General features: G+C 37.0%; 1 protein-coding gene across 2 annotated transcripts in view; it reads left to right on the forward strand.

Annotated features, from left to right (window-relative positions):
• The window catches only part of LOC111862295 (nucleolar protein 10), a 31,787-nt gene extending 12,218 nt beyond the window's left edge, over window positions 1-19,569 (forward strand). Inside the window, exons 4-14 of one of the 2 annotated variants that reach the window (XM_023847565.2) lie at window positions 279-415; window positions 2,677-2,883; window positions 4,525-4,753; window positions 5,637-5,756; window positions 6,668-6,812; window positions 9,120-9,280; window positions 11,915-12,084; window positions 12,247-12,337; window positions 14,265-14,491; window positions 18,635-18,731; window positions 19,332-19,569. In XM_023847565.2, coding sequence (XP_023703333.1) covers window positions 279-415; window positions 2,677-2,883; window positions 4,525-4,753; window positions 5,637-5,756; window positions 6,668-6,812; window positions 9,120-9,280; window positions 11,915-12,084; window positions 12,247-12,337; window positions 14,265-14,491; window positions 18,635-18,731; window positions 19,332-19,451 — 1,704 coding nt within the window. In that variant the 3' untranslated portion in view covers window positions 19,452-19,569. The remainder of the gene's footprint in view (window positions 1-278; window positions 416-2,676; window positions 2,884-4,524; window positions 4,754-5,636; window positions 5,757-6,667; window positions 6,813-9,119; window positions 9,281-11,914; window positions 12,085-12,246; window positions 12,338-14,264; window positions 14,492-18,634; window positions 18,732-19,331) is intronic. The other variant, XM_023847566.2, reaches the window with a different exon arrangement.
• Window positions 19,570-21,896: the final 2,327 nt, after the last annotated feature.

The raw sequence follows: 21,896 nt of genomic DNA on the forward strand, positions 1-21,896 counted from the left end.
TGCTCATAGCTGCAAAACGCGGTACTACAAAAGCTCTGCCCACAAAAAAATTAGTTCGGTTTCTTTTGGATACCCCATCATATATATATATATATATATATATATATAGGGGCTGATAGGAGGCCACAGACAAATGGACAGACATGATTTCCACATAATGCATTCTTGTTTGTTTGTAAAGAGCTGTGACTAATACTGTAAAAACTTTTTGTGTCATTTTTTATTTATATGTTAAGTGTCAGGTCATGAAACTGTATTAAAATGTTCCCCTCCTATAGGTGGTTTTCTTACACTCTGATCGCTATGTAGAGTTCCATGCAGCTCATGGGCGGTACTATCGACTACGGATACCAAGATTTGGGCGTGATCTGAAGTATCATTCTGGGACTTGTGACCTCTATGTAGTGGGAACTGGGTAAAGTACATTGAACTCTCATATGCATGTATTTAATCACATTTTGTGTAAAGTTACTGTTAAGATAGTAATAACCTTTAAAGAAATCAATGATGGGCATAGACTTATTCAGCTTCTTTTATTGAAGGAAACTGTATTTTTAAATAGTAATGGTATAAAAATAGGTTAAGTTCTACACAAAAATTTGGTGTGCTATATTCAAACTACCATAGATGCTGTTTAAGACTACACTTTGACAGATTTAACATTTTTAGCCTACTTTCCTTATTTTGAAAAAGTAAAAGTTGGCTTATGAGATCACCTTCCTGTCTATGTGTGTCTATGCCCCCTATTAACTTTTGCATGCCTGAACAAATCTTTATGAAACTTGGTGTGTATATCATGGCTCATGACCTCATCTCAACAGCAAAATTTATAAATCCCTGCAATCAGTAATACCAGCATTACAGCCTCTCAGATTTCTGAAGCTAAACCTTAACCCTTACACTGCTGCGGTCGACATATGTCGATCTCTGAAAAACATGGCGTCCTTGCTGTGATCGACAAAACCCATATTGGAAATTTAAGAGTTTCAGATCTCAGGTTTCTTTGCACCAGTCACATTCAAATTTGGCAGGTGTATAGAGTCATCTATTGGGAACGTAATATAACATCATTCATTTCAATGGCTACATTCTTCTGCCCTCTAGCTTAAGAAATGTAAAAGGTTGCATATGCACAGCGAGGCACGCACTCCGTGGTCATGTGGAGCGGGTATTTCACAGGGCTAGTAAAAATGGCTTCGTATAGTGCATGGTGCTTTCTATAATAGTTTTAAGTAACATTGTGAACTTCGGCGAACATGTGACATAGTGATAAGACTAGGATATTGAATTATGTACTTTTTTGGCCATCTTGGACAACCATGATTTAAATGGATTTTTCCCCTGTGAAAAATTCTGAATAATTTAACATTTTTGCAACTTCTGATGCCTGTTCCCTCTCTGAGGTAAGATTAGTTACATTTTATCACAAATTTTCATACTTTGCACTTAAATTGTGTATAAAAGATTTATAAAAAAATAATTAAGCACAGAGGGTACTGAGAGTTACTTAACATACTAGCAGTGAAAGGGTTAATAATGCTTGAACACTTGCACCAATCTTCAAGAAACTTGGTATGTATATCTTACCACATTAAGCCATCTCAACGGCATACTCCATGTGCTCAAATTGTGCCATTCAAATTTCTGAGGCAAAACCATAATATTGCCTGAATGCATGGAACAGTATTCATGAAATGTGGTATGTATGTCATGCTATCAGAGGCCATCTCAGTGGTGTAATATCAAATTAATATCTAAAAACAAATGTTTCAAGGTCGCAGTACTTCATATGAAGGAAAATAAAGTAAGGCCGCACCATAGTTCAAGCGGTTAGTCGCTGGCTTCCCACCGCGGTGGCCCAGGTTTGATCCCAGGTCTGGTCAAGTGGGATTTGTGGTGGACAAAGTGGCACTGGGGCGGGTTTTCTCCGAGTACTTCGGTTTCCCCTGCCAATTTTCATTCCACCAAATTCTCCATCATCATAATCGCCCAGGGCAGGCTACAATAGGCCAATCAGTGGCTGCTGTGCCGAGTGGACCCAATTGGACCCAACCGCCCACTAAGCAATTTAAAAAAATAAAGTAAAGTAATTGAGCTGATCGCCGGTCACGGTAGCTGAGCGGTCTAAAGCATGTACTGTCTTCGCTCATTTGGAAACCAGGATCGTGGGTTCGAATCCCACTCAGGGCGTAGATGTTTAGTTTGTGTGTGTGCGTTTTTTTCTGTGTTTGTGTACAGGTAGAGGCCTTACGATGAGCTGATCACCCGCCCAAGGAGTCCTACCAAATGTGTAAGATCTAGAAAAACCAAATTGAACAGAGAAGTTCATGGAGGTAGGCCTAGGCCCACTGGGGCTGTAGTGCCAAGGAAAAAAATTGAGGTGATCAGATCGCAGTAATCCTGAAATTATCAGGTGGTATCTTTTGTGTTTGATCTAGACACTGGGTGTCCTGTCTGAGGTTGGTCATGGTATTCCCACTCCTTCAAAGCAAATGTTGGGATACTGCTGAAACTGCTATGACCATTTTTTCCCATTTTGCCATACATATTCATCTTGTGTCTCATAATCTTACAGCATCCTTTTCAGTGTCACTGAATATTCTACTGATGAATGATTGAAGAAATTAAATTGATATAAATTTGATATATTAATAGTATCAGCATTTGATTTGGTAGGCCAGAGGTGTACAGACTGAACTTGGAGCAAGGCCAATTTCTTAATCCTCTGGTGACAGCTGCTTCAGAGGTGAACCGATGTGCCATAAATCCAGTGCATCAATTGTTTGTTTGTGGAACACAGGAAGGTAAAGTGGAGGCATGGGATCCCCGCACCAGAGGTAGAGTTGGTACTCTGGACTGTGCCCTTAGCATCACAGATGCACAGTGAGTACACTATGTGAAATACAATATTCTGGCAAACTTTTGTGACTGTTAGATGTGAATGAATGTGTAATTTCATGGAGTAGATCTTTCTAAAAATTGAAAAGTTGGTAGTCATTAACTGGTCATGAAATTCCCAGCCTTCTTATTGAACCTGAAGATCCAGTACTTTGTTTTCCAACATTCCACCCTTGTGCGATATCCTAAACAATATGACTCCAGTCTGTTAAATTCTTAATACCAATTTCAATATAACTACCCATTTCTGCCTAGGTCTGAAGTGGTCCCTTGAAGTTTTTGAATTGGAATTTTGTATATATGATGTGTGTCATCCATTATATCCTCCTTGATTTGATGACTCTAATTAATAATATTTGGTGAAGAGTACAAATTAAGAAGCTCCATATTATGTAATTTTCTTGATCTTCCTGATAGATATAACTGAAATTAAATACAGTTTGCAGTAATGTAACGGTATTTGCTTTGAAGCCCATGCTGAATGTCACAATGTATGTGTAATTCTCCTGCTTCATATTCTGGAGATATCTATTTAGATATTTGGCTGAGAGATATCTTTCCTACCCTGTAGGAACAGAACCCGAAGGTTCAGTACCACAAATAATTAATAATCTCAACACTGGACAGAGCCTGTATTAGTTCAATCCACCTCCCATGATTACATTCACTCTACCTATGATAAATCTTAATGTAATCCTCTTATCTGTTTCTCAGTCTTTAAATTGTAATTTACCAGTGGGATTTTGCATCAGAATTTAGTGTTTTCCTTGTCTTCCCCATTCTAACTATAAGCCCATCCCTTTCGGGTCACATGTTTTCCAGAGCATTTTTCCTCAAAGTAAGAGACCAGTTTTCACAGGCAAACAAAACAAGTAGCAAAATTACCGTTTTCTTGTGTATATTGGAAAGTAGACAGGACAAGAACAATTTTCAAATTGAATGGTAATAATTGTATCCAGAAATTAGTATTTTTATGATTTCATCATGAAGATGAAACTACATTTTAAAATTTTAAGCACATCAGGTGTTTATAATTTTTCTGTGTTCTACTTTCGGCACTGCAAAAGGTTCAACAAGCCATGACATTTCCTTTCCCCTTATTTCTGTTCAACAACAATGTTACATGAAGCTTTTGACATCAAAATTTTCTCCTGTCAATTTTTTTATATAGTTTTATGTATCACACTTTCTCTGCAGAACTTTTGAAGATGAGATGAGGTGATTATTTTTAATGAAATGGGAAGATAACTTTTATGGTCATCTGTTCTGCATTCATTTTCTGTTTGCAGTAAGAAATTCATATGTAAATTTTGTGAAAAGTCAGGTTTTTTTTCCATAAGGAAGTCTCGCGGTCCTTTTGTGTAGTGAACGACAGGAAATACTTTGTGCCTTTAGTAACAGAACATGAACCTAAAGTAAACTAAAAAGTGTGTCCTTATTTAATCTCATCTTCTTGTTGTTGCTGTTGTTATTGGTATAGACTGTTGTTGTATACTGCCAGAAGAGAGACACATGAAACATCAATGGAAATTTGTTGGCTTTGCAAAAAACACTGCTTATAATTATGATCCATAACCACATTTTATTCTAAGTGTGACATTCATAAATACATTGCATTTTCTTCAGACTGGAAGTTTTCCCATCAGTAACTGCACTCAAGTTCCAAGGAAGCCTGACACTTGGTGTTGGTACTGCAACAGGACAAGTGCTCTTATATGATATTAGATCCAGTAGGCCTTTCCGAATTAAGGACCATATGTATGGATTACCTGTCCATGATTTGGACTTCCATGAAGCACAAGATTTGGTTCTGTCAATGGACAGTTCTGTCATTAAAATTTGGGAGAAACAGACAGTATGTAAACTGTGGCTTTGTTTTAATGCAGATTAGCTAATTGAAATTTTAATTTTTGTTTTTGTGTAATTATGCATATGATTTGTATTATTGATGATTCAGCATACTGGTAGCGGTCAGTAGATTGACTGGTTAAGGGATACATAATGAGATTTGGTTCCTGGTGAGCTAGGGGTTTTTCTTTTTGCCACCCAAGCAGCTGGAGCATGAAGCCATCAGCTCACTTTTATCTCCTCCGTGTTTAGACGCGTGAAAATTCACTGCCATGGTCACTATATGCATTTGTGTTGTGGCTCATAGGACTTTACTAGTGTGTCTGTTTTTATTGCAAAATTGAAAGCTATTAAATGTTGAAAGATGTACAGAAATACTCTTATTTTTTCATTTGCGTGGTGAATTTCAGCAAGCTCTTGCTGTATTATCCATCTAGAGAAAGAACATTATATTTCCTGTTATGGATATCAGCAGTCCCAGTTGTGTTTCCCATCATTTTAGCTAATAAAAAGACTGCAAATATTTTGGAGGAACCAGAAGAAGGGGGAAGGAAGTTCCATCATATTATTAGGGGTAGTTTTATGTTGCTGTGCCCTGTACATGACACAGGGAACAGTGCTCACTGTGAAGACCTCAAATGTCATAAATACAGAAAAAAAAGTTATTTTTGTAAAGTGTATTTTTTGCCCTTCAAAGTGATCTCCTCGGATCTCAGTACACTGGTACACTCTAAAATAGAGCAGAGGTAAATTTTGCTATTTTATATGCAACATACCAAGTTCTGAAATTAAACCTACAATCCATGTAGTTGAAGTAGTGTGTGTAAAATAAGGATATGTGGATACATGATGGTGAATGCAGTGTAGAATGCTTTCATTTTATTGTACAGGGGAAATTGTTTACATCTATTGAAGCTGCTGCAGACTTCAATGGTCTCTGTCTGGTACCCAACACTGGAATGATTTTTGCTGCCAATGAGGACCCAAAAATACAGACATATTATATTCCTGTAAGTTTTTACATTTTATCTCAGTTTTACAGTTTTCATTTGACTCACCTACGTGCCTTAACTCTCTCAATTTTAAAAACAGTGTTAATATAGTTCTTCAAGATATAAATAGATTATTCACTACTAATTTATTGTCACTAAATGTTGATAAGACACAATTTATGCAATTCACAACTAAGACTGGTCCTTTAATCAATTTAAATATAATCCATGAGAACAAGAAGAAAGTGAATATTTGTAATACAAAATTCCTTGGACTAACACTGAACAACACATTTTCTTGGAAGACTTGTGTAGATACAGTTGTACCCAAATTAAGTTCAGCTTGTAAGATTTGAGGCTTTCACAGCGCTGTCTCCTTTGTCAGTTTATCATAAGGGAACATATTATGCTGTGATTAAGGTGTTTCAACGGTTTGCCTGTTCCAATAAATAATTTGTCCCATAATACAAAGCAATTTAAATCAGCCATGAAAAATTGTTTGTACTTCCATTCATTTTGTACATTAGCTGGATATTTTAAATACAAGATGAATTAAACCTTTTATAATGCTGTTTATGTATGTTATAGGCACAGTACATTGTATAAATTAATTTATTATAATCAGATATATGTTTATATATTTAGGCTTTGATCTCAATTATGTGTTGTCAATTTGATGGGTCCTATATGCTTGTTAAATTTCTGAATTATGTGTAATTCTTGTTTCTTCTATGAATGTAGTTGTAAGGTGACTAGTTCTGTGTTCAGAACTAATGTATGCATATGTGACATGTTCTGTATCTGATGGCTTTGGTAGCCAGTAATGATTTATGGAATTAAAATAAAGATACAGATACAGGTACGTGCATAATTGGTAATAGCAATTTTGAATTTTGATTAAATTTCTTTTGTTGTGTAAACGATTGCAGAGTTTGGGTCCAGCTCCACGGTGGTGCAGCTTTCTGGATAGCCTGACAGAAGAACTGGAGGAGAAGCACATGGATAATGTATATGATGACTACAAGTTTGTGACAAGGAAAGAATTGCAAGATTTGAGTTTGGATCATCTGATGGGTAGGACTTCAAAATTAAATACTGTGATAGTACACACACAGTATATCTCACTAGGGCAGATATTTTTAATATGCTAACAATTGTAAATACTGTAAAACAGCTTCAAAATAATGCTATTTAAAACAGGTTTGTTATGATTAATTGGGCATTTGAAAATTGATCAAGTGAAATAAACCTTTCAGCCCAAATTTTTTTTATGTTCTTTCTTTGGAACCCTGTTAGCAAGCTGTGTGTGTCTTTTTCATGTGTCCCTCTAATTGACCTGTTTTTGTGAAACTTGGTCTGAACATCGTGCCAGTAGAGAGTTCTTGGTACATTTTAACACCTTTTGCTCAACAGTACCAACATGACAGCCAGAAGGATTTGTGAGGTAGGAATGAGTATCAGTTTTGTATAGCAATCTATGAAAAGTGTGTGATATTTATTTAGGGATCATTTTAAGGAAATGCAAAAAATACAATATGTTAGCTGTGCAAAATGGTTGTTGTTTTGGCAGTAACTGAACAATATATACACTTGTAACATGCCAGTGTACACGTTTCACATGCCAAGGTCATATGATTCTTAAGTGGTAATGAAAATGATATATTCTTGTTCATCAGAAACTTAAAATACACCATCCATATGGCACATTCTCTTTATACTTCTTTATGTGCACTTTTTGCACAGCATATATTTTTAGATTGGTCTAAAGATTTCTTGCATACACATAAAGTCAAATTTATATACCTGTAACCACTTTCTGATTGGAAGTAGTGATCAGGGATTTCATAGCTTGTCAGATGGAGACCACTGAAGAAAAACTGTGAATAATGGAATAAATGAAGTTGACTTCTGAATGTATCAACAAATTTGCATTTGCAGTCAAGAGTCCATGAGTTTATACAAAGGATTAAGATTCAATTTATGACATATTTTTAATGGGTACAATGTTTGCACTGCTTTGATTAGAAAGAAAACTGCAATGAAGAGTCCTGCTTAAGGGTCTAGAAATTCCACATAAATATTGTCACGTGTTCCTTCAGCAGCAGTTCCATCATCTGCTGTGACTCCACATTTTTTTTTTTACGTGGTTTTGCATGTGTAAGTTCGTAACCACTTCTGACACCAATTTGTCATGTGTTGGGTGTATAACGCGACAAATGACTTCACGCCATTTTGGATCTAGCGAATTTATTCCACTCGCTCTTACAGTTATACAATTCACAGCTTCTCAACTACTGCCATCGGCAGTATCACACTTACTTCTCCTGTTCTAGTCACTGCATGCACTCGATACAACCCAACTCGGTGACTGCTAGATTGCAACTCGCTGGTTACTCAATACTCACTACTCACTCACTACTGAATAGTGTTCACTGCTTCTTATTTAGGCTTGGCATGGACAACACAGAAAACAGTTATGTGATGGGTACCACTGTTGTGTAACGTTGTGTTTACTGATTGCCTAGCAACAGTCATTGCATGGGCTCCCTTGTTGCATGATGCTGTGTTTACAAAGGCTTTGCTAGGCAACGCTGCCGAGAGTTGTTTATCGCTGCGTAGCAACCAGCACGTCTCGGCTCAGCTCACTTCGGGTCTACTCAGCATGGCATGGAGAAACACCGCTTTCCTTACTGTTGCTTAACTTGGCAACCAACCGTTTTTCAAGGGTCTGTCTTCATGGTAACTTGTTCCATCTCCCGTTTCCCAGCAACAGTTAGACATGTCACAATATATTACCATTTTACGTAATCTGCTTACCTGTAGTCTTGCAGTTTGTTTTATAGAAGTATTGTGCTGTAGTACATTATGTGCGTGTGTATATGTGTAGGTAGGTAGATACGTACGTACATCCACCTCAGTAGTGCCTAGCGGTTAAAAATTGTATTCGTATTTGGTGTTCAAGACTTTATCTCTCATAGGTCAATGCCCAGTGAATATGAACGTTGCAGCTCCAAAAACAGGGTTTTCACATGAAACCCCAAAACACAAAGTGATAATTTTATCAAAAACAGCTCTAGTGATTATTTATTACATTTCAGTAATTTATGAAGGCTGTCTTGTGGTCATGGTTGGTCAAATATGAGAAAGTACATGCAATGTCTTTGACCTCATTTTCATCAGATTATTAATTTTCCAAGGATACCTCCTCGAGTCACAGAATTATTCCTCCCCTCATAATTAAAAAATAATTACGGTTAACTACCAGTGTAAAATTTATCCAGGAAGTAAAATAACTTCAAATTTTATAATGAAATTTTAACATTCTGCACTTATGTGCTTATTACATTTTTATTGTGAAATGATAAACAATTACTTTGTCAGGAACAAACCTCCTGAGAGCCTACATGCATGGATTCTTTGTCGATATACGACTCTACAAGAAGGCAAAATCTGTAGCAGAACCATTTGCATTTGAAGAATACAAAAGGAAGAAGATCAGGGAAAGGATTGAAGAAGATAGGACAAACCGTGTGAAACTGAAGGTGAGGAAACGCGGGAGAACAGCTGAATTGGAATAGTATTGCAAATAAGATTATGTTCCTACATTGCTTGAATCTTCAGCACTGCTGCTTGCAGTATACTTTTAACCTCCAACAAATAAATATGATACTTACATATTGTTACTTTTCTTAGTGTGGTTTACCTAAGCCAAGCCAGGTTAGGGCCGTCAACTGGCTATAGGCTGGAAAACCAAGTTTTGAATCATAATTGAAAAATTTATTTTCTACGCCTCCATATCCAGACAAACCTTGGAGCGTATCGAGCCCTTATACTATGGTTGTCTGTGGCTCTTCTCTTTGAGGTAAAGTGGACAAACTGTGAAGCTGACCACCCGTCATCAGGACTTGCTGAGGCTAAGAATTTGTGTGACTTTTTCACACTTACCTTATATGCTTTCAGGACATGGTGTTTAGGCATGCAAACACGCTTCCAAATTTAAGTTTTTAGAATAAAAATCTTCACAGACACTAAGGATCTAATACAAAAGTTATATTTTTAGATAATTATACTTTTTAATAGTATTCTTTAGTTTTTTCTTTCATTGGTTTGTTTACTGTTGTAATTTATTATGATGTAATATAATTTACTGAACACTATTAAATTACAACATAAAATAATATATATTTATTCAGTAGTATGAACTGATGATCTGTAATATCCAGAATTTAATAAACAATGCCAGAGACAGGACTGTACACGTTCCCAATAACCTAATGCACAGCAAGAGAAGAAGCCATTCTGTTTATGAAAAACAAAGGAAATGCCCCCTCGGACAACCTAACTAGAGACAAACAACCTGCATTTTTTATACAGATGTTGATGTATCATACATATTAATGTATATATATAAGAACTGAAGAACGATGTATGAATTAGACATTATAATATAAAAATTTTAGTGTCACTAAAAACTGAAGACATTAGTATAATGTCTCTAGATTGTAACATACTTATTTTTGATTGTGATATAAAGTTTTAGGATTAACCTTTTGACGTGGTCATTTAAATTCCGCGGCCGCGGCTCCTGCGGTAATATATTCAGCCGGCCATTTAAATTTTGCTCGAAAATTATTTATTCATCATTGTTCTTAAATTCTATGAGATAGGAACATGAAACTTTCACTAAAATGATCTTAAAAGGTGGTTTTATAACCTTACCTTATAATATGAACCCCCTTTATATCTTCAATGGAAGCATGTTATTTAGTATTTGAGCAGAGAATGGTACGCCTTGAAGGATGAAACTTTCACTAAAATGATCTTAAAAGTTGGTTTTATAACCTTGCCTTATAATATGAGCACCCGGTATCTCGGCTATGTAAGCAGGTGACGCCTTGAAGCATTAGTCTAAACACAGAGCTGGCTCTCGAAACGACCACCAAGGTCAGTACGATAAAATGGCGTCAACTGGAGCGATAATGGGTACTTTTCCCTCCCCCACACACATCCGTATCGTCTCAGGGGGTGACCACAGTGTTCTGCCTTAAATTGTGGCGTATTTCTAAGAAATGGGTGCTATGTACTGTGCGAAAGCAATCGATTTTACGAGAATAACATTTTGGACAACCCTCTTCTAAGAATTCCAATGGAATGTGTTTGTGTGGCCAGCTCAGGGCAATATGATATTATATACAACAGCACACATCACCTCTCTGGTGTTTATTACTTCACAAGCAAAGCAAATACGCCATTGAGTGACGAAACCGCTACAAGAAGCAACACGAATTTGCTGCAAGACAGGCATATGTAACGATGACTTATCTCAGCTAAACTCGTTGGCTTAGTATACTCTGTTCTTGTGACAACAGGCCAGCGAAAAATCTAACAATCTACAGCAAAACCATCAATTATTATGGGCGTTATAACATAGGTGTGCAGCTGGACGAAACATACACGCTGAACCCCCCCAGACGATTTAAATCCCTGACGAAACATACACGACGAACCACGGCAACGGGTTAACAGATGATCTAGTACAAACCTTGAATGGTTATACTAAAAGTACTGACTTATATAATACCCCTAGTGATCACTCTTTGAGAGTTGAAACATATTGGGATATTGAATAAATAAATGTAATTTTATGTTATAACATGATGATGTTCAGTAAATTATATTAAGTCATTATTTAATATTTCTCAATTTAGGATGTTTCAGTCTTATGATGTTCACTTTTAGTTATTGTAAGCCAGTAAACTCAGTGTTCAGGCCTCTGTTTAACATTTTCCTTCATATCTGTTTTCCACCAGAGTATCAATAATTGGGAATTTTGCTGTGCTTGGCTGTCTGCTCTTATTTTATCATGTGCATAGTTGTCAGACATTATTAACATATGACTGGAGCCAGAGAGGCTATAAGACATTTCCTTCTCTGTAGCATCACTTCTTACATTTTAAAACTTAAAACATTAAACATTAAGCATTTATGATTTTGTACTTCTCTGGACAGCTTAATACATTGTCTTGAATTTAGGTAGAATTATATGATTATTATTTGTGTGTGCTCTTAGTGCGTGTTCAATGTAGACTTGGAAAATTTTCACTTAATACATGGAAGGAAGTGTTCAGTTATTAAATAAAACTGTATTGTGAGCTGTACTATCCCTTCCCTTGCAGACTCTACCAAAAGTCAATAAAGACTTGGCTTTGAAGCTGATGGATGAAGAGCTAAAGGAGAAGAAGAAGAAGAGGAACAAAAGTGGTACTAATCTGTTGAAAGATGATCGATTCAAGGCTCTGTTTGAGAACCCAGATTTTGAAGTGGACAAAACTGCTGAAGAGTACAGGTAAATGGTTGAACTTGTAACTTGTAATGTTATAATAGGAAATTGTTTACTCTGTATTGTGCTTTCAGTGTTTCTTCAATGATGGGAACATTAGTATCACTGATGAGTCATGTTAGTCTGAATTAGTTTAACTGTTGATAACTTTTATTTTATCTCGTTCAGGCTTTTGAACCCTGTTGTGTCTCAGCTTGACAAGAGTCGCATGAAGGATCTGAAGAAGAAATTTATGCACCAGCAATTTGATGAAGTGGAGGTATGTATTTGATTTGTTTCATTCTGGTCCGTCACACTGACAATTACAAAGACAAAAACAACACCGTCCAGTGTGACTATTTAAGTTTTATCACTTGAAAACTCATCACCCTTACATGTTTCAATCCCTATGGATCATCCTCAGAGGGCATCAATACTTTTTCCGGAAACTACTATTACAATAGATGTTAATTATATACATACATATATAATGTCTGAAATACACAATGTACACAATGTTCAACCTTTCACAGTCACAGCAGTATGTGATCACACAGTGATGAGTTTTCAAATGATAAAACTTAAATAGTCACACTAGACGGTGTTGTTTTTGTCTTTGCAGGTATGTAAATGATAACTGTCATCTTTTATATTTTAGAAGTCTGCATTCAATTGATCTAAAGCATTCTATCCCAATTTTGCTTTATCATCATATTCTTGTTCTCAGTGAGTTAAAACTATTAATAGAAATAAGTTATTCATGTATTTTTACTCATGGAGCTGAGCCCTTCTGGAGGAGCCACAAATTCTGCAGCTACTCAATAATTTCCCAGAATTTTATGGAACCCGAAGGTTCATCGCCGTGTTCACAAGAGCCCTCCACTGGTTCCTATCCTGAGCTAGACCAATACGATCCATACCATCCCATCCTATCTCTCTGAGATCCATTTTAATATTGTCCACCCACCTACGCCTTGGTCTTCCCAGTGGTCTCTTTCCTTCTGGCTTTCCCACCAATATCCTATACGAATTCCTTGTCTCCCCCATTCGTGCTACATGACTTGCCCACCTCATCCTCCTTGACTTGATCATTCTAATTATACTTGGAGAAGAGTACAAGTTGTGAAGCTCCTCATTATGCAGTTTTCTGCAACCTCCTGTCACTTCATCTCTCTTCAGTCCAAATATTCTCCTCAACACCCTGTTCTCAAACACCCTCAGTCTACATCCCTCACTTAATGTCAGAGACAACGTTTCACACCCATACAGTACCACAGACAAAATTATAGTTTTGTATATTCTCATTTTTATGTCTTTGGACAGCAGGCGAGAAGACAAAAGGTTCTGGAATGAATGGTAACAAGCATTACCCTAGTTGATTCTCCTCTTAATTTCCTCCTGAATCAGGTTTTGATTTGTTATCGTTGTCCCCAAATATCTTAACTGTGCCACATTTTCAAAACATCTGTTTCCTATCTTTATGTCATGATTTTGCCCTGCATTTGGTGACGAGACAGCAATGTATTCAATGTATTAGTCGTGTATTACTGAGGTAAAAATTGTGGCTGTGCATGTGGTCTACATGCTACAATACTTCAAAACAAGTTAAAAGTTTTGCCAACCCCTTCACATTTACTAACATGGTTAAAGTAAATCATAGAGTCAGAGGCCTTACATCAAGATACTCACTGCATCTGACATTAGACAACCAAATTTGAGATGTAAAATATGACTGGTGATCAGATGTTTATTTTGGCTGTAAATTGGCAGCCTCATAAGTTGAACTGGCATGTGTTTCTTCAGAAGTTCTGACATGTTGACTAATAGTGTATAAATTGGGGCATGCAGTACATGAAAGCACAGATTGCTTGGTCTGCCTGTACCGAAATGTTTATTGGTTTCCATAGCGGTGGTTATTCAGATCCTGATCTTCTGGGTTGTAACTGTATATATTTTTTTAGGTGGATACAAACTTTTCAGACAAACATGTTGCTTCCATCTTCAGAGTCAGGGTGTGTAGGATTATATTATATAAGCAGGTTCCTAGAAAGGGGGCCAGTCCAATCCATGAGAGGGTGGAGGAAACAATCTGTTGTGTGCAAGTAGGAATGATGAAAAGAAAATATGAGAAGAATTACACTTTTCAGCACCCCAGTAGTAATCATCACAGGAGGGACATGATTGAAGCCAGGTGTTAACTATTACAGGGTGGATCTGAAAATGAGGAAAGCCTCTCAGATTCTGACTCCAGTTCAGATGATGACCAACAGTGGACTAAAGAAGTGAAACATCAACATCATCTGCTGCGTCAAGAAAAGATGGAGCGATGGAAAGCAGAAGAGAAAGAAGAGGTTGTCTTACCCAGGTTCTTTGAATTGAAGGAAGGAGAGGAATTCAAAGGCCTGCAAGGGAACACAAAGAAGAAGCAAAACAAGTAAGAATTTTATTTCAGTGTACAGTAAATCTTCCATACAATGAAACTCAACTAAAATCTTGAGTTTCTCCATAAGCAGTTAAAGTCTAATCAGAAATAAGTAACTCCTTGTACCTGAATCCTTCTTCAGAAGCCAACAATTTCTTACCGACTTAAAAAACTCCGGAATTTTATGGAATCCAGAGGTTCATTACCATGTTCACAAGAGCTTGCCACTGGTCTCTATTCTGAGTATATGAATCCATTCCACAGCCGACTATCATATTTCTCTAAGATCCCCCAGTAATTTTGTCTACATATGAACTTAACCTTATCTGAAAGATACTGCATAAAATTTTGTATGAAGTTGATGGCATTAATATACCTTGATAATTATTACAGTCAGTTTTATCACCCTTCTTGTAAACAGGTGCCAAATATACTTCTCCCTCTGTTTAGGTAGTTCTTCCTTGTTTCAAATAAAGTTAAAGAGTTTATGGATCTTAGAAGATAATCCTGCTTAAATGAGGTTGGCCAGAATTTGATTAGAAGAATAGAATTGTTTAAAATTTCAGTATTTAAATGCTTTTGGTCCTTTATAAAATATTAACTAATTAATAATTGTAGGAAAAAATATGATCAGATGTAAATGCATGATACATACGACTATGTGGTTCAAGGTTAACTTGAACCTATTTTTTTCCTGAAAACATAGAGACAAAAAAGTAAAGTCTTTATGAATTGTTGGTGGCAGCATTGCACTGACTGCCTGACAGGTGGCCTTACTCCATGCTTCTGTGCATTAGAGCTAGTACATAATGTCATCAGACCTTGTCATTCCTAGTGTAGAACTATGATAATAAATTATATTAATGTAGTTAGGTCCAGTGCTAGAAATATTCACAAGTATGTGATAAAACTGTAGTAGCAAGAAGAAAGAAATTAAAAGTTGCATTTTATTATCCTTCATTGCTGCTGTCATTGCCATCTGAATTTATATTATGAATGCCCAAAATTAAATCATCCTCACCTCCATCAGAACTGTTCAAACATCCACACGTCTTAAAACTTTTACTGACAAGAGTACTTTAACCTGACCCAGGGGTATTTGGTGCAGCCCCTCAGTACTTGAATGTCAGGTTGTTTTATGAGGGCTGTTCAGAAAATAACCTTCATTTATTTTAGGCAACTAATATAAGAGCGGGGGATAGCTCACACATGCAAGGTGGTGTCACATGACTCATTGCCTAGTAAACCATCACATAACTGGTCACCTGATGTTTGTTCTTGTCTCTACAGTGTGAGTTATGATGTGTCCTGCAATTGAATATTGTGCCAACAGCAAAATTTGTGTTATTTGCTCTCTTCATGCAAAAAACTATTGCTGTAGAAATTGTGAATTATGCATGGTTTACAGCAAAAATTTAATGAGTGAATGAACTGTAAGACTATGGTATAGAACCGGGTCTGGTCAAGTGGGATTTGTGGTGGACAAAGTGGTGCTGGGGCAGGTTTTCTCCGAGTACTTCGGTTTCCCTTGCCAATCTTCATTCCACCAATTGCTCCACAATCACCCTCACATGTCATCTGGGGCTGGTACAGTAGGCCAGAAGTGGCCGCAGTACAAGGGACTTAGTCCCACCCCACTAGCAATAAAAAAAAATGAATGATGTAGAACATTCAAAGCTGGGTGAACAAATGTTCACAATGAAGAGTGAAGTGGTTGGTCATCTGTAGTGAGTGATAATCTTGTTCAGAGTGAAAAATGGCACTTCACAATTTCAGAACTTTCGCGTGAATTTCCACAAATTTCAAGCACTGTTCTTTACAAGATTATCACAGTGAGGCTAGGCTATCACAAGGTTTGCACAAGATGGGTTCTGAAAATGCTGATGGGCGGACACAAGACGCAGAGATTGGCTCTGACTTTGACAATTTTAGAGCAGTACTACAAAGATGGCAATGAATTTCTAAACACATCACAACAGGTCATGAAACCTGAGTTTTATTTGTGAATGGTGAAACCAAAGAGCAGTTAAAGCAGTGGATGCACACATTCACCAAACGAGCTCAGAAAGTTTAAACAGACGTCTGCCAGAAATCTGATGGCAGCAGTTTTCTAGAATGGGAAGGCAGAATTCATGCAACAAGGGACCACAATAACATCAGAAGTGTATTGTGAAACACTAAAATCTACAAAAAGTCATGAAATGCTGACATCTGGTGTACTTGTAGTGCTCCTTCATGACAATGCGCATCCACATACAGCTGCTTGCACTCAAGCACTGCTGGAGCATTTCAACTGTTAGTTGTTTAACCACCCTTCTTACAGCCCTGGTTGAGATCACAACGCTTCAAGAGTAATGAGTTGATGGAGGGTTTCAAAATGTGACTGAGCTCATAGGTGGCAGGCTCCTTTGACACAGGCATACAAGTCTTATTCCCTGATGCAACAAGGGCATCAGTTTTGGTGATGACTACATTGAGAAGTAGCTTAAGTATGTACATATTTTTCATATAATAAATTATGTATTTCTCATTGTTTATTTTGTTAACAGCTCACTGAAGGTTACTTTCCAGACAGCCCTTGTATTTTTCCTATAGGAGTCAGTTGGTGGTCGTTGCTTGCCATCCTTCTGGAGTATTGTTGCTTAACTGCAGCTTCAGTTCATTGCATATGAATGTCATTTAAGACTCATGACAAGTAATTGCAGGAATTGCTTGACAATAACATGTCATGCCCATAGTTTTCGTTTATCCCTGATGTTTTATTATCTCTTGTCATTCATTGATACCAGGGACGTAGCCTTCCTGTAGATTTAGCTATCTTGTGGCATTTAATGTACTTAACTTCTTTGGTCATGTGGACACCAAGAGCATCAAACACCATCCTGCTAGAAGATGTTCATTGCAGTTCCAGTTTGGCACTGCAAGACACACTTAATCCAATCTTCAGTGAGTGAGTGGTAGATCAGATCAGGCTTCTGTGCCCTTGTAAACTGTGTCTAAAATATCTCTTGTGGATATCATTATCAGATAGTGACATAGGTTGTTACATTGTCGTTAGAAAGCTGCTGGATTGTATTATCAGTGTGTGATGGGAACCAAAATTGTCATATTGTTGATTTCATTGAACATGCAACACTCTTGCTGTTGCCTATTCAAGGTAAGTTGCACCTTTAAAGATATGTTGGATAAGCTTTTATATATGCCTGATACATTAATTGGGGGGGGGTTGAAGCGCCATGTGTATTTTTTGCTTTCTATCATTGCAGTAAACAACATCCTCTCAATACCACCTGTTCTTATTATTACTGATTTGCCCCCTTATTAACTGTTGGGTCCATTAGCATTTCAGAATTTGGGTTTGGTCTTCATGTCCAGCTGGTGAAACTTTGTTAAGAACTGTATTCTCAGTCTAGTGAAATATGCTTTTGAACTCTAATAGCAGTCTGTCTTCATATGCATTAGGAAGTCTTTGCGTAGTATTTGTTCACCATCTTACACAGTAATTGTTTTGTTAAAAAACTATCATCATCTAAAAATGAATAAGGCTCCTCTTCGTCCTGTGGAAATTTTGTTTTTGGCTACAGAAGCCCTACTGTTGACCTCTACTTCCAAGGAAAAAAATCTTTATTTTCTCTGCAGTCTCAGATGCAGCATTAGTAAGTTTTTTGACTATTAAACAATTCCATGTTCTTTCTGCTTCTCTTAAAATTTTCACTTTCTCACAAGTAATAAATGATTATAGTTACTTTATTTTACTAATTTTCAATATCTGTCATAGTACTCAACTCTTTAACAGCACTGGAAACCTGTTGCTAATGAAGGAATGGTAAACAAATAAGGAAAAACAAAGTACATGAAGACATACCTCATGAAAATGACACTGACAAGACTAATGATGTAGCTCCTATTGTCACACACAACACTCCATGCTTAAAAAAATGAATGAAAATAAAATAAGGCTGGAAGTAATAACAAAGTGAGCAATGGTACAGCTCATGGGAACAGTATTGCCAAGTGTACTGTTGCATCTTACATATTCATTTCACTACCCCAACAGAAGCCTTGAATGTGGTATGCGCCTGTTTTTCTTTTATGCACAGATTTCAGAAAAATGTGTGCATCATATTTAGGTAAACATGGTACTTCCTCTTCCAGTTCCTCTCTGGGTGAACGTGTGCAACAGGAAGGAAGAGATACTGTGCGATTGCTGAGCTCAATGGGGAACCGGGAAATCACTTTTGCTGTGGGGAAGGTGAGTTGTGAGTGAACTGAAAAGCAAGTCATGCTTAGAAATTGAGAATTTTATGCCAGAAAAAGTGTAACTCTTAATGAAACAAGTGGTATCTTGCTAGAGGTTTCCTGGTCATAATTTTATATGTATTTTTCATTTCCCCCATTTTCTGCCCATTTCATTCTTCATATGAGTAGTTCAGTTGCGCTACATATATCATGGAGAATACAGCATATGAAGTTCTTTGTGTAATTTTCCCCTGTTTATTATTGTTATTGCATATTTACTTAAACCAAGAACAGACACTCCCCACAGGTAAGACCATCATGTATGTTTTACATGTTAAATTAATAGTAACCCTGCTGAAGTGGTATATAATGATCATAATTAGTGTTGAGTTTGTTGTATGACTGTATGGCGTTTTGTCATTACAGTTAAATTAAGTGCAAAAAGTGTACTTGAATGTATTAAGCCCTGCCAGATCCATTAGATTTCTTTATTGTGTGGAGGCTTTAAAAAATTGAACTTGTATATGGGGCTAGTTGGCATTCTGTCTCATTTTGTTCACATATAATTCAAGTACTTACTATTTCGGTATTTTGTTTCTCTGATTTGTTACAGAAGCAGAGAATTTTAAAGACACGCGAGCAGGGGAAGAAGCATCATGAGGAGAGGCGAAAATTGCTTCGTCCAGCAAAGAATCTTTCTGGCCTGCGATCAAAACAAAAATTTATATTTTGATTACTGTATATTTTTGAAACATGTAAATATAAATAAAAATTAGATTTTATACAAATGTAATTTATCTGCAAGCATTCTTTAAAATCCTAATGTCCTTCAGGTTTGTTCTGTCTTTGTTATTTTAATGCATAAAGCAATCTCATGTTTGATATCAACAAGTCCAATCACCTTGTGGCCCAATGATTATAAATAAACTAGAAAAGATACTTGTCACATTCTTTCCTTTTTAGAACCTGAATTTAATGGTAAGTGGGAATAATTCAAAGGTCTTGAATAGTGGTGCTATGCCTCCACTCTCCCATATGTCTTCATGATGTAGTTAATTAACTAAGCACAGGGGCAGCTTTACCTTTACCATGAACATTATGTAAAAATTTGCATGATATCACATGCTTTCATGTACCAGTTTCAAAGGCTGCTCTGTGTTAGTATGAAATGAAATACTTCAAGGTAATATAGTAAGGCATACTGAACAGGTTTCAGTTGGTGCTTGGTTCAAATCTCGGCTGGGTCACAGTCTATGCTGACTGAGGCTTTCATGGTTTCACCCAGCCACTTTAGACAAATGCCAAAATAGTACCTCATCTAGACCTCAATCACTTCCTTCCAAGTCATTTATAATTCATAAGTCATTCTACCATCTGTCACTGTACAGTCTCCATACTGAGAGCAATGTTAAATAACTCACAAAAGAAAAATTAAAGGCCAGAAGCAATGCAGTATATTGTTAAAAATGGAAGGAATTATTTTTGTGATGATAAAATACAGAGTTTTGATTCATTTAAAAATAACACATCAACAAGCTCACTCATGAGAATTCTGGAAGTAAATATAATTTACTTCACACCAGTATGTGGGTGCAAATAGCCATCAATGCTGATGCATCTTCAAACCCACATCTACTTCATGTTAGTAGTTCAGATGCTGGACAGTGCATGTCACTTACAAGTGTTAGATTCTATATGAAGGTTACAGATGCAAGTGTGGATATATACACCCAAGCATGCACAGACATACTTGCATGTGCATGTAGGGAGTTACATTATTAATTAAGGGTTTATAAAAGATATATGATATAATGTAACTTATGTTACAGTTTCATTATTTCAGTACCAGAATTCTGCATGTTCAGAATCCAGTCTTGGCATCACAACATCCCGTTGTTAAAAAAACACAGAATTCCCTTCTAAAGAAGCATTTTTCATGAAAGCAATGACAACTGATGACAGACTTTAATCTCATACAGCATCAACCCTGGTAGTGTAAAGACCTCATGGCACATTTCTTCTCAATTTTATCATTTACATTCTGTATTTCAGCATCCTGTTACAATTGTAAAGTTACCTCACCACCAGAATCAGCTATTACAGCCTCTGAACAGGTTGTTTGTGCTGCAGAGTTTTTTTTATTTTTCAAGTGATATCTTGTGGTCATGGCCCTTATGTAACATCCTCTCTGATGGGATTGTCTCTTATGAATATGCTTGGCCTTTCATCAAGTGTACGTACCACACATATAACATGTTATTGAAAATTCTTCCTTTTGCACTATATACAAGTCTTTTGTCAACAAAGGCTTTGCAAAGTAGGCCATGCCTGTCTTGCATATCGTATGCTACAATGGCAGCTTAGTCACTCGAACAGTTGTAAGCTTGACCACTGCCAAATTTAAACCTCTTATATTTTCCCACAGTTTCAGAGTCAGAGTTACTTCATGACTGGTGGTTTACCCCCAATCAGTCCGTCTTGGTATCAAGCCCCTTGAGACCCATGACCAGCAATTATTCCTTCCAACTGAACTCTTGTGGTCATAGTCCTTATGTAACATCATCTCTGAGGAGAGGATGGGTCTGTCATTTACAAATGCTGGTGGGCCTCACCAGTGCAGTCATTCTTGGGTCTGAGTCCCTCGGTGCTCATGAACATATTTTACTTTCTCAGATTCGAGACTCCCCCATCTTGGAGGGCAAGATCCACGTATTTATATCCCCAAGGAAGAAGTTGTCCCAGTTATACCCCCAGGCACTGTGTTCCCTTTCTCTTGCCTCTTACGACTCGTAGGGTTATGGTGGAGGTATTCAAATCCGCCTCCACACGGCACCATTTTTATGGCCTCAGCACAGAACACATAGAAAACACCACTTTCAACAGTTCCTCTATTGTTGCTTATGTATTGGTTGACAGGGGGATATGTTCACAGAGCTGTTGCCAGTCAACAGACAACTCCTCTGGCTCTGCTATTGCAGCCCTCAGGTGTCATGTACAATAGGTACTGGTTAATGTGGATAAATGGCTGTTAAGAGGTGTTAATAAAGTGCAGGTATATTGCAAGATATATGTGGGACAAACAAGTTCATAAGGATGTTCTACAGATTTGAGACAATGGTGCCGACCCAAGGGCTGAAATAAGGGGGAAAGTTATGTTTAGAATTTAATGATTTAATGG

Source organism: Cryptotermes secundus, unplaced genomic scaffold (genome assembly GCF_002891405.2).
Source record: "Cryptotermes secundus unplaced genomic scaffold, Csec_1.0 scaffold88, whole genome shotgun sequence".
Taxonomy (NCBI): Eukaryota; Metazoa; Arthropoda; class Insecta; order Blattodea; family Kalotermitidae; genus Cryptotermes; species Cryptotermes secundus.